The following is a 13132-nucleotide window of genomic DNA, read 5'->3' on the forward strand; positions in this document are numbered from 1 at the left end:
GATGAACAGATACAAAAAATGTGATATATTTGTACAATGGAATATTATTCAGTCATAAAAAGGGATAAAGTACTGACAGATGGTGCAACATGAATGAACCTTGAAAACATTACACAAAATGAGAGAAGCCAGACACAAAAGGTCACATATTGTACGATTCCATTTATATGAAGTATGTAGAACAGGCAAATCCATAGAGACAGAAAGCACATTAGTGGTTTCCAGGGGCTGGAGGGAGAGGAGATTAGGGAGTGAGTGCTTAGTGTGTACAGGGTTTCCTTCTGGGAGATGGGATGTTCTCTACCTAAATAGTGGTGATGGTTGTACATTACAAACACAACAAAAGCCACTGAATTGTACAATTTAAAATGGTTAAAATGGTGAATTTTATGTTATGTGAATTTTACTCCAATAGAAAAGAGTGAACCCTTCCAGTTTATTTGGCCATAGTAGCATAACAAGAGAAATATGTTTTAATCTTTACTTTTGTTAAGAATAGATAGAAATGTAAAAAAAAAAAAAAAAAGAGAAAAAACCAAACAACAAAACAACAAAAAGGTAAAATAACTTTTCGTAACATACAGAAGTGAAAAGAACTCATCACCAGCAGACCTGCTCTATAAGTATTGTTAAAAGAAGTAGATAAATCAGAAGCAATGTGATGCCAGGTAGAAATTTGGATTTACACAAAGGAATAAAGAACACCGGTCATGGTAACTATTTGGTTAAATGTAATACATTTTCTTCATATTATTATACTTCTTTAAAACATAAAGTAAAAATGATAGCAATTTAATATCAGGCTTATACACGTATAAATAGAATATGTGACAATAGGCGCACAAAGGCTGGGTGGGGACACAGGAAAGTACGTATTACGGTATGGTTTTTATACTATGCATGAGGTAGTAAAGTATGACATGAAACTGGGTGGTGATAAGTTAAAGATATATATAGTATAATCTCAAGCAACCACTGTAATAACAAAGAGCTACTGTCAATCAGCCAACAATGAGATAAAGTGGAATGATAAAAAATATTCAGTTAATCCAAAAGAAGGCAAGGAAATAAAAAGGGAGGGGGGAAGGATAGCTAGGACAAATAAAAAACAAATAGCAAGATAACAGACTTAAAAATAACCATATCAATAAACACATTAAATGTAAACATTCTCAAAACCCCAGTTAAAAGTCGTATTTTGTCAGACTGGATAAAAAAGCAAGATACAATTAAATATGTTGCCTATAAGACAACCGTAAGACATAAACAAGTTAAAAGTTAAAGGATGGAAAAACACATACCCTGTTAACACTAGCCAAAAGATGCAAAACTTTAAAATAAAAACTAAAAAATAACACTACTAAGAGAAATTAAAGAAGATCTAAATAAATGGAAAGATATAATGGGTTCATGGTCATAATATTCATATTATTAAGATGTCAATTTTCCTCATTTCGTCCACAGACTCAATGCAATCCCAATCAAAATCACAGAGAGCTTTTTTTTTGTAAAAATGATTATAGAATTCATATGGAAATGAAAAGGACACAGAATAGCCAAAAAGCTTTGAACCTGAACGGAGTTGGAGGACCAGTGCCACCTAATTTCAAGACATTATAAAGCTACAGTAATCAAGATGGTGTGGTACTGTCATAAAGACAGACAAAGAGATAATTGGAACAGACAGAGAGTCCAGAAACAGACTCACACAGATTTTTAAACTGATTTTCAACAAGGGTCTTTTTTCAACAAATGATATTAGAACAATTTGGTTTTAATATGCAAATAAATGAAGTTCAATCTATATCTTACACACTTTACAAACATTAAAAATGGATCACAAACTTAAAACTATGAAAGATCCACAGGAAAACACAGATAAAAACACTGTGACTTTGAGTTAGGTAAAGATATTTTAGATACAACACCCAAAACACAGTCCAAAAAAGAATGAACTGAAAAAATGGACAAAATAAAAACTTTTGCTCTTCAAAAAACACTGTTAAGAAATGGGAAGATAGGCCATGGAGGGGAAGAAAATATTTGCAAATCATATAGCTGATAAGAGACTTGTATCTAGAATATACAAATAATTCTCAAAACTCAATAATAAGAAAACAATCTGATATAATGAGCAAAAAATTTGAACACTTCTCCCAATAAGAAAAAACAAAGGGCAAAGAAGCACATGAAAAGATGTTCAACAATTAGGAATCATTAGGAAAATGCAAATTAAAACTACAATGAGATACCACTACACACCCATTAGGATGGCTGAACTTAAAAAGACTGACCATATCAAGTCTTTGTAAGGATGTAGAGGAACTAGAACTTTCATAGGCTGTTGGTGGAAACAGTAAATAATACGAATATTTGGAAAACAGTTTGGCAGTTTCTTAAAACATTAGATACCTACTATATGATCCAGCTATTTCACTCCCAGGTATTTACCCCAGAGAAACAGAAGCATATGTTCATATAAAGACCTGTACATGGATGTTCGTATCAGCTTTATTTATAATAGATAAAAACTGGAAATAACCCAAAATATCTATCAACAGGTGAATGGATGAACAGCTGTGGTAAATTCATACAATGGAATGTTACTCAGCAATGAAGAGGAATGAACTATGGACGAATCTTGAAATAATTATGCAGAATGAAAGAAGACTTAAAAAAAGTAGTGTGTGCATGTGCGTGTGTGTGTGTGTGTGTGTGTATGTATGTGTATAACGCATATAGTGGTTCCATTTATATAAAAGTCTAAGAAATGCAAACTAATCTACAGTGACAGAATGCAAATCAGTGGTTGCTTGGGGACAAGGATGGGGGTAGAGAGGGCTGGGAGAGAGGGGTTCCAAAGAGGCTGTTTGGCGGTGACGCATGCGTTCATTATCTTCATTTTGGTGATGGTTTCATGGTTATACGTGTCGAAAGTTATATTGTACAGCTTAAATTTGTGCAATTTAGTTTATATCAATTATGTCTCAATAAAGCTGCTATAAAAGGAGTATTTGTTTTCATTTTGAATATTTTTTAGCACTTTGATTTTGGCAATTCATTTATGTATAATCTCAGACATATTTTGAATAGCATATAAATTATTGTTAATTCTAATATTAGTCATTTGAGTTTCATCTCCGTATTATTCTCAAGAACTCCAAGCTAGTTTAAATATATAACCTGCTCAAAAAAATACAGATCCTGAAAAACTTTTCTTCTCTGTTTTTTTCACCATCTATCATGAATAGTCTATTGGTATAGAAGCAATCTAATACTACCATCTTTCAGCTAATTAGTTTATGTCATTGTTTTTCAATTTAAGCAAACAATTTTTGCAAGGCAGACAAAAGTAAAATCCATGGAATATTTCAAATTATAACGCTTTTTTTTTTTCAATCTCAAGGGAAAAATTATATGCTACAGTCAGCACAGACCTTTTAATTTAGGGTACTGATTCTCCATATGTCTTATGAAAAAATTTCAAACATACACAAAAGTACAGAACTGAATAATGAATCTATATGTACCTGTCACCAACCTTCAATCATTATCAACATTTTGAGATTCTTGTTTTATCTATTGAGCTCCCCTCACCTTTTTACAGAACATTTTAAAGCAAATTCCAGGTATCATACCATTTCATATAACAGATATTTCAATATTTACATCTTTTTCTAACAAGCCAACAGCTTTCTAAAAAATTGCCTCACACAAAGTTAATTATACTTCATTACCAGAACACTTAATTTCTTATGCTTCTCCCCTACAATTTGTATAGGAGTGTGTCCCACTTAGAAATTCTTGTTTCATTAACTGAAGTGCTCAGGAAGATGGTTTTTTAAAAAAAAGCAATATAAAGACATATGTATAAGTTTATAGGAATGTTAATATTTTTAAAAGAACTATTTTTGATAGGTTATTCTGAAATTAAAACAAACACGAGGGATCTAGAATATATTAACAAACAGAGGTTCACTTGTTTCTTTAGTAATTCACTTATTTATATATCCTTCCATGGTTCCACCCAGTGACGTGATGGAGCTGGCTTGTAGCAGTTTGTGAGAGATGGCTGGTAAAGTTTTTGGATTTTTGTGAGCTGGTTGTTAAACATCACTATTATTAAAAATTATTTAGATTTATAATAAAAAAAATTTATTAAGAAACCCCAAATACTCAAAAACTCAACAATTTTAATTTTACTATTATCTATGCTCTTCTGTTTACATGTCTATTGTACAATATCTATGTGGTGGAAACATCATGTTTGCTACTGAGTATCTTTTCTCTACTCCGTGTTTAGTAATGTTACGTGGGAGGCCTGAAGTTAGTCATGGTGGGAATATTTATGCCACAGATATAAGCAAATGCTACAAATTAGAACCATCCCTCACACCCCTGCCTGGACAGCCTGTTGTTAACAGTGGCCAGCACAACACTGCTTCCACCTTGAGCATTAACTCTGAGTCAGGTACTGGAGTCACATGAAATATTTCTTGTCTTTTGAAATTTGAGCATAACGATCCTTCTAATGTTACAGTATTAAAAGCACATTAAATAGAAGGCACCAAATAGACAAATGTGAATAGGTCTGTAGGAAAACAAATGCAGAATACATGGTATGTATTAATAATTTTTAATATATGCCTTTAAAGTCCCTTTATTATAAGATCCAAAATATTAACATAGAGGGGCTTCCCTCTATGGCGCAGTGGTTGAGAGTCTGCCTGCCAATGCAGGGGACACGGGTTCGAGCCCTGGTCTGGGAAGATCCCACATGCCGCGGAGCAGCTGGGCCCGTGAGCCACAACTACTGAGCCTGCGTGTCTGGAGCCTGTGCTCCGCAACAAGAGAGGCTGCGATAATGAGAGGCCCGCACACTGCGATGAAGAGTGGCCCCCACTTGCCACAACTGGAGAAGGCCCTCGCACAGAAACGAAGACCCAACACAGCCAAAAATAAATAAATAAATATTAAAAAAAAAAAAAAATTAACATAGAGAAACTTGTTATGCTGAAGCTCAGGAAATAAAAGGAACCCTAGGGAGGTAGCATCTTTGGTTTGAATTGTTTCATTACTTGAATTTTAGAAGCATATAAAATGTAATTAGATATTGATTAAATAAGAAGAAGATTGGAAATACTATGTAAAATGTATACCTATTCTTTAAATGATACAATAGAATGCTAAGAAAAATGATTACGAATCTGATTTTTAAAAAATAAGTATCATTTGGGAACTATCATATACCAACGCCTGTGAGAGCTTAAGTGTATACCAAGTCAAGTGTGTTTAATAGATAAGTGATTTTTCATCAAAGAAGTCAAAAAGAAATCTATTTTAAAAATGAGGTTTTAGTTAAAAACTTAAAATGCTACCAAAATTTGCCAAACTTGTTTTGCCAGTTGATATTTGCAGAAATCAAAGCTTTGTCTGTCTAGTCTGCATTTATATTTAGTCTGGGCATTTAATCTCTCTTTTGATCTTAGGTTTTGCCATACACTTTAAGTTGTTTTATAAGGCTTTACCATTAAGTTAGTTTCATAGATTGTAAAATCATCTTGTACTAGCGAACAGCTTATTTTAAAACTGCTCAGAAAATACATAAAGGAGTAACAAGGAATTAAAATGAACACTGTGGTTCTTTATATGTGTTTCTTTTGTTTAGGTTATTTACCTCTTGTGAAAGCTGTGTTACTTGGTTCTTTTGATGTTCCAGGTCTTTTAAAACCATCGAGTTTCGTTTTTCTAACTGAAGCACTCTTCTTGCCAAGTGGACACTAGGAGAACGGAATAAGAAAATTAATGCTTACAAAAGAGGAATACTATCTCAAACACTCAAAATGTGTTTGTGTGCTTGAAAACTGACCATTTCCTAATAATACTTAAATATTAACAGGAAAAATATGGAGTCGAATAATATCTTCAGGTGTCAACAGCGGAAGACCAATATCCCAACAACTCAAATTTTGAAAGTAACATTAAAAATCTGCATAATAATGTAACTGTGATATATTGATTACCACAGTAATAGTTTCTAGCCCTTGCTATAAAAGTGGAAAGTTACATTATGATACTTGCTTGAAAAGACCGCAAGAAAGCAATTCACAGCTTTTCTTCATTTTTATAAAAATTTACCATTTACAAACAAATAAGGCAATTAGTTGAAACAGTAATAACCTTGTACTTTGAAAAGCATCAGTGTTTTCCTCAGACAGCATAATGCATTTTATAATACAAAGCACAACTGAATAGATTTTCTATTGAAAAAAGAGATGGAAAAGATGTCTGAAAAGTGGAGACAGATGTCTAACAGTAAAGGCAACGATTCTGTATTAAAATAAACCACTAAAAGATCACACTGTGATCACCACAAGATGATTACAACTTATTGTATTAAGTGTAATCTTTAGTATTTAAAATCACCTTAAATGTAAAATGTCCCAATTCTACTTTTAAGACATAATTAAGAAAAAAAGGTTCAGCTATAAGAATCATAGAATCATCCCTACTAACCACTGGGGCATAATTCTTTAAAAAACTGCTAATAATGTTGAGAACACATGTTGCTCCACAGCCCCTCTCTGTAATTCCAGAAACTTAAAAATTTAATATTTATCACATTTTCGTATTCTATGTGAGTTACCCCATTAATCTCTGAATTGCAAAATCTGTAGAAACTGAGAAGACAGATGTTTTACAATGACAAGAAGTAAAATATTTTTGTTCTAAATGAAATTATAGGACAGAAATAATTCCATTGTATTTCAAGTATTTCCTAACATCAGATAAAGGAATTCATACAAAACTCTGAAAAAAAAATGCTAAATGTCACCCTATACATCTATTTCTAAGAACTTGTTATTCCAAATGAAAAAGATGAGTTCTTTTGTTACACAGTGAATTGGGTAGCTTATTTAGATATGCTCATATCTAAATTCCTATCCTTTCAACTGGCATAAGCTTTTGCCTTAATGATCAGTTGGAGTCAGAGATGGAAAAGACACAGTCCCTGTCTTCTGATAATCATTTTTTACAGAAAACAGCTTTATTGATATAAAATTTTCTTGATATGTAACTTATAATACCATAAATCCCGCCCATTTAAACTGTACAATTCAATGGTTTTTAGTACATTTAGAGTTGTGCAACTATTACTATAATTTAGTTTTAGAATATTTTCATTACTCCCACCCCCCAAAAATTTGTACCCCTTAGCATCACTCCCCATCCTCCCTGTTCAGCCCTAGGGAACCACTAATCTACTTTCTTCCTTTATTGATTTTTAAGATGTTTGCAGTTTAAAGAACTCTTATGAGTCAACAATTACAAGACAGTCCAATTAGAGGATTTACAACAGTGCCTTGTCTATAGAAAGTTCTGAATAATTGCATACACACATTTTTGCACTTCTCATATGGTGATTTCCTTAGGAAGTGCAATGATTGGGTCCAAGCACATGTGCATTATGAATTTTCAGATATTCCTCTTGAAAGGCTGTACAAATTTAAATTCCTATGAACTAGAATGAAAGTTCTCCAATGACAGAAATTTTTTAAAAATTTGTTTTCTAACGTATTCTAAGTGCCTTGGAGAATACCTGGTACAATAATAATCTGTTCAGTAATAAACCGTTCAGTGAATGAACTTTATACAAGACCTCCTGTTTCTTTATGCCCTAGCCAACACTGGGCAATATCAATCTTTAAAAGTTTTGCTAACTTTACATATAAACAATAGAATCTTATTTTAAATTAGTGAGGTTAAACATCTCTACATTTGTCAGACATTTGTATTTCTTATTTAATGAATTGATGTTTATGTCCTTTTACCATTCACTTCAAATCTTACCTACGTGGTTAACTGTATTCTACATCTAAATTACCTAAAAGTATCACGATCTCCCAAAATCTCAACAGAACCAACCTATTTTCCATTAATGTCTACTCTGCTTAATGTCCCATAAACATGTTTTGTATATTCCTTCCACTGTACCTCTGCTGGTCCTCCAGTCTGGAGAAGATAGGTTATTCCACTGATTGGGAGTCCAGCTTTTTCTGGAAGGCTCCCTCCGAGGTCCACTTCCTCCATTTCTGACCAGGCCAGCCTTCACTGATCTCTATTCCTCTGACTGACATAGGCTGGCACACAATACAGTGCTAAATTATATGGTTTTAGATATTTATTGATAGTCTTTCATGTGTGTTCATCTTTTCTCCCCCAACAGATACAATTTAAATGAAGACTTACCCTCTGTGGTGTGTGCTGAACAGAGGGGGCACTTACTAAATCCTTCCTGATTGATTTTAAGTAAATTTTGCTCAAATGCTAGAATTTTGCTCAAATTGCTACAAACCATATTCCAAGGTTGCAGAGTCTCAATATTAAAGTACAACTAATGCTCAGCATCTAAGCATTGAACTAGTAATAAAAAAGAGCATAAAGTTTATAAGGGAAGAAGGCAAATGTCACAGATACCAATTCACCGCTTCCATATTTCAACCTCCTAAACCTTTAAATGTGGCATATTGTAGTACTGAGTGATTTGGTGCTATAGGTAGATTCTGTTTAGAAATCTGGGAATATTAGAAGTCAGAAGAAAGGAGGGGAGTTTAGTTTAACTGAAATTCAAAGCAAGACAAAAGAATTGCTCAACTAGCTGAGTTTATGTCTCCTTAACGACAATGTACATACTATGAAAACAAGTCTTTAATGAGTTTAATGAGTTTTTTTATAATGAGTAACCATGGATACAGTTAGGGAAAATGACTCCTGCTAAAGTTTGGTTGGTTGGTTGGTTATTTATTTATTTATTTAGTACTGAACTCCTCAAGAAAGCACTGCTTTTACAGGCTCTCTGTTGGGACACTAAAGTAGGTACAGCATACAATTCTTCTTTGTAATTATATAACTGCCATGTGATTTTTACCTGCACCAACATTAAGTTTTACATCAACTGGAAACTAATACCACAAGAGTATAGTTTTGTATTTGAATTTTAAACTGAAATTTCACCTCTTATCTGGTAAAATTATTTCCCCAAGGGTTATCTCTTAGCTCTCTCAGCACCTCTTGACTCAAAATAAAAGTTATCCTCTTGGATTTGTCAATGGCAGTCAGTACTTCTGATTATCACAAACAATTTCATAGTAGCATAGCCCAGGCAATGTGAACATGGCCGACCTCCATTTATATCTGAGATATCAAAGCACAGTGGAGGACTGATGCTCTGTCTTGAGTCCTTCAGTATTGGATGGTTCTCTTAGTATTACCAAAACTCCAAATAAATAAGTGTAGGTACTTAGTTACCTGCTAATTAGTTACTTGGTCTGAAATAACATTTGGCTTTTTGCTCTTTTTCAGTTTTTTTTTTTTGTACATTTATTTATTTATTTATTTATTTATTCATTCCTGGCTGTGTTGGGTCTTCATTTCTGTGCGAGGGCTTTCTCCAGTTGTGGCAAGCGGGGGCCACTCTTCATCGCGGTGCGCGGGCCTCTCACTATCGCGGCCTCTCTTGTTGCGGAGCACAGGCTCCAGACGCACAGGCTCAGTAGTTGCGGCTCACGGGCCTAGCTGCTCCGTGTCATGTGGGATCTTCCCAGACCAGGGCCCGAACCTCTGTCCCCTGCACTGGCAGGCAGATTCTCAACCACTGCGCCACCAGGGAAGCCCTCTTTTTCAGTTTTAACAGGTCAGAGTCCTGTCTCAATTAGCATGGCACGGAAAAATGGTTCAAAAAAAGGGCACATGGGCCAGAACGATCTCAGCTTCAGAAAGCATAAGGTTGCTCCCTGCACTGCCTGCTTCCTTGGCAGTTACTGAGGACTAAATAGTGGTGCATTATGATTACCTATAGTTATATGAGTCTTTTTCTAGGTTTTCTGTAGGTTTAAACTTTCAAGTTGATCATGAGTAGATTAGCAATAACTTTTTAAAGGTTTCTAAAGCCAACCCAAATGAAATAAGCAAAACTTTCTCTAAGGAGGGAAATGAGAACTCACACATGTGAGAAGAAAGGAGATGAAAAGAAAATTTCATTATGCACAAAAGTTTGCTAGGAAAATAAAAGCTTCCTCTGCTTTATTTTTTCCTTTATTATAAAGATTAGTCTACTGTGAGAGTTTCAACTTAAAGCTCTTTATAAAACTAGACAGAAACTAAAACAAAGATCAAGAGTATGCAGTAAAGCTTGCAATTTGAAAGGTTTAAAAACCTTCAGAAAAGTCTCCACATTCAGATCTGCCAAAACAAACAGGGAAGCACACACGAAGACCTTGTTAGTGCCTGGGTGTCACCCATTTCGTGTTACAGGTTAAAGAGCATATGCAAAGCATGCAACCAGAAAATCTTGTTTGCTATTTTCAAAACAATCGCTACCGAAACAAAAACATGACTTCAGATTTTCAGGCTCAGTCAAGTCAAGAAGAGCCTTTTTTATTTTAAGCGACTTTAATTGTATATGCCCTTTTAACTTTCCACAACTTTGTCCCAGAAAGCTTAACACAATGTTTAGTTACTGTTCATATCTCTATTGAAAATTCAAAATGTGAGTAACCTTATTTAACAATTATAATGTGTTTAATATACACTTTCGGAAGTTATTTTTCAAACTAATTTTGAAAAATTAGTTTTGCTACTTCTTTATTGGAAACTGGCATTATGGTCTATGTCTTAAGAAACTGATTAATATCAAAGAAAGTGAATCTCAAAACTAGTTCCATGTCCAGGGGTTGTTTCCACTAATTATTTCAAGAGGTCTCATTAAAATTTTAAAACAAAGTTGTTTTAAATGAAAACTCACCTTGTGCCTCATTAAAGTTTCTGGAACATTGATTGGCTTTACCTCTAAAATCAACTGTGTGATCTATTTCCTTTAAGAAACATTAATTGACATAACAAACTTTTATTGGACACCTACTCTATGCCAGGCACTCACTGTGTGGTGAACTTCTTCGCATCCATTTTCTCATTTTAATTTCATAATATACATTGGGTGGCAACAGGTAACTAGTGAAAATTTTCAGTGGCTATCCAATTTACTAATAGCAATATGGCACTCAAAAACAGAAGGCCTAAAAATTAAAGTTGTGAATAACCATTAAAAATTACCTTTTTGGGGCTTCCCTGGTGGCGCAGTGGTTGAGAATCTGCCTGCCAATGCAGGGGACACAGGTTCGAGCCCTGGTCTGGGAAGATCCCACATGCTGTGCAGCAACTAGGCCCGTGAGCCACATCTACTGAGCCTGCGCGTCTGGAGCTTGTGCTCCGCAACAAGAGAGGCCGCAACAGTTAGAGGCCCGCGCACCGCAATGAAGAGTGGCCCCCGCTTGCCGCAACTAGAGAAAGCCCTCGCACAGAAACGAAGACTCAACACAGCCAAAAATAAATAAATAAATAAATAAATAAATAAATAAATAAAATTAAAAAAAAATTACCTTTTTGAAGAATATTCAATGATATAAGAAAATGTTCAGGGTGAAATTGTAAGATAAAAAATTAAACTTCTAAGTTACATACAATAATACCTTAAATACGTAAGAAAATATATGTATCTGTATACATTTTTGAATGGCTGTCTTTGGACAGTAGGATTATTGGTAATTTTCCTAATATTCTAAAATAAACATATATTATTTTTATAATCAGAAATCCCCTCCGATTAAGTGTTACCCTAAAATATTTAATTCTGGTTGTTGAATATATGAAATTTTAAATCAAATTTAGTATGCATGGGATATATTGTGTAGCAGATGAGAAATAAGTTCCTTTGAAATTTTAATACATTTTGAAATGTGCTGATGTGTAATGAAAACTTTATTATGCAAATATTTCATTTGTCATTATGACTAAGTTATTTTATAATCCACCTTAAGCTTCCATTGCTTTAATTTCAAATGTGACAAATTAAATATTTGAAGGTTATATTGCTTTCATCTTAAATAAATTAAACTTAGAGCACAAAGCCATTGACTTCTTTACAAATATCCATTAAGAAATCAAATATGGACTTTGCAAACTTCAGAAATGCATCAGACCCTAAACAGGGATCTTCTTTGCCACTGGTCGATTTTGTGCATACAGTAGGCACTCAATAAAAGTTGTTGAATGAATGTGCAAAGGAATGCATAAATGTCCTCTTTGGCTATCTAGACTTACTTTCCCTTCACTCAGTTTAGATGACCTCAGAAGCACTTCCTCAAAATAACCCTCTGGTTCATCATGAGAAGAATGCCTGGCACCAGCTGGTAGGGGATATTAATAGCATGCCCATTAGGCACTTGTTCAAGGCACATAGATAGCTCAGGGATAAAATCTTTAGAAATATTTGGACAGTTAAGATTATTCAGAATATGAATCAGTTGTGGGTCCTTAAATCTTCAACCTAAATATTAAGAAATCAACGTCTGTTTTGGAAATTCTTAAAAAAAATAGTAAGATAATAGTAATAATTGCTTTCAATTTTAGAAGAACTCAGCATTTGGGGGCTAAAGAAAGAAAGCTTACAACAGAAAAATTCTTTTTTCTTCTTGTGACCAAGATTCTTTTGAAGGAATCAGATGATAAAATAGAGAAGAGAATGGACTTCCTCCTTCAAATTTCCATTTTTAGCATTTTACCAATCATTTGCCACTGATAAAAAAGTCGCTTGCCCACAAAACTACATTTCTATTCCTCCTTTGGCAACATAATGCTCAAAAACGGAGATATGCTGAAAATCACAAATTATCCTAGGTCACCCTTAGGAGGGACTCAGGGGAGAATGGGAATGGAATGGCACTATAACCGATTTTTCCAAATAATACATAATTTAGAAATACTTGCATCTTCACTAAACAGAATTAACCATTCCAGCTACAATTTCATATCTGGCAGTCTTCTATCCTTCGTCTATTCAGTGTAACCAGTAAGAAACATAAATTCTAAGCATCCTGTTGTTACCTCTCATAAAATGGTCTCTATCTTATATCACTTTAGATAGCTCTAAAGACCCGTTACCCTCTGAGCCAAAGTTTCTACAAAAGTATCAGAATTAAGATGAATTGTTTCTCTTACTTAGTGTGTAATGTCTCTAAACGTTTAAATCAATTCATGTAAAAATAACAGATAGCAGCTCTGAATTCTCAAATAC

At 33.9% G+C, this 13132-nt stretch overlaps 1 protein-coding gene across 3 annotated transcripts in view; it reads right to left on the reverse strand.

Moving 5' to 3' along the window:
- PIBF1 (progesterone immunomodulatory binding factor 1) overlaps positions 1-13132 on the reverse strand; it is a 201945-nt gene that overhangs the window by 60481 nt on the left and 128332 nt on the right. For all 3 annotated transcript variants that reach the window (XM_007186202.2, XM_007186203.2, XM_007186201.2), the window contains exon 14: positions 5678-5780. In XM_007186202.2, coding sequence (XP_007186264.2) covers positions 5678-5780 — 103 coding nt within the window. The remainder of the gene's footprint in view (positions 1-5677; positions 5781-13132) is intronic.

Source organism: Balaenoptera acutorostrata, chromosome 18 (genome assembly GCF_949987535.1).
Source record: "Balaenoptera acutorostrata chromosome 18, mBalAcu1.1, whole genome shotgun sequence".
NCBI lineage: Eukaryota > Metazoa > Chordata > Mammalia > Artiodactyla > Balaenopteridae > Balaenoptera > Balaenoptera acutorostrata.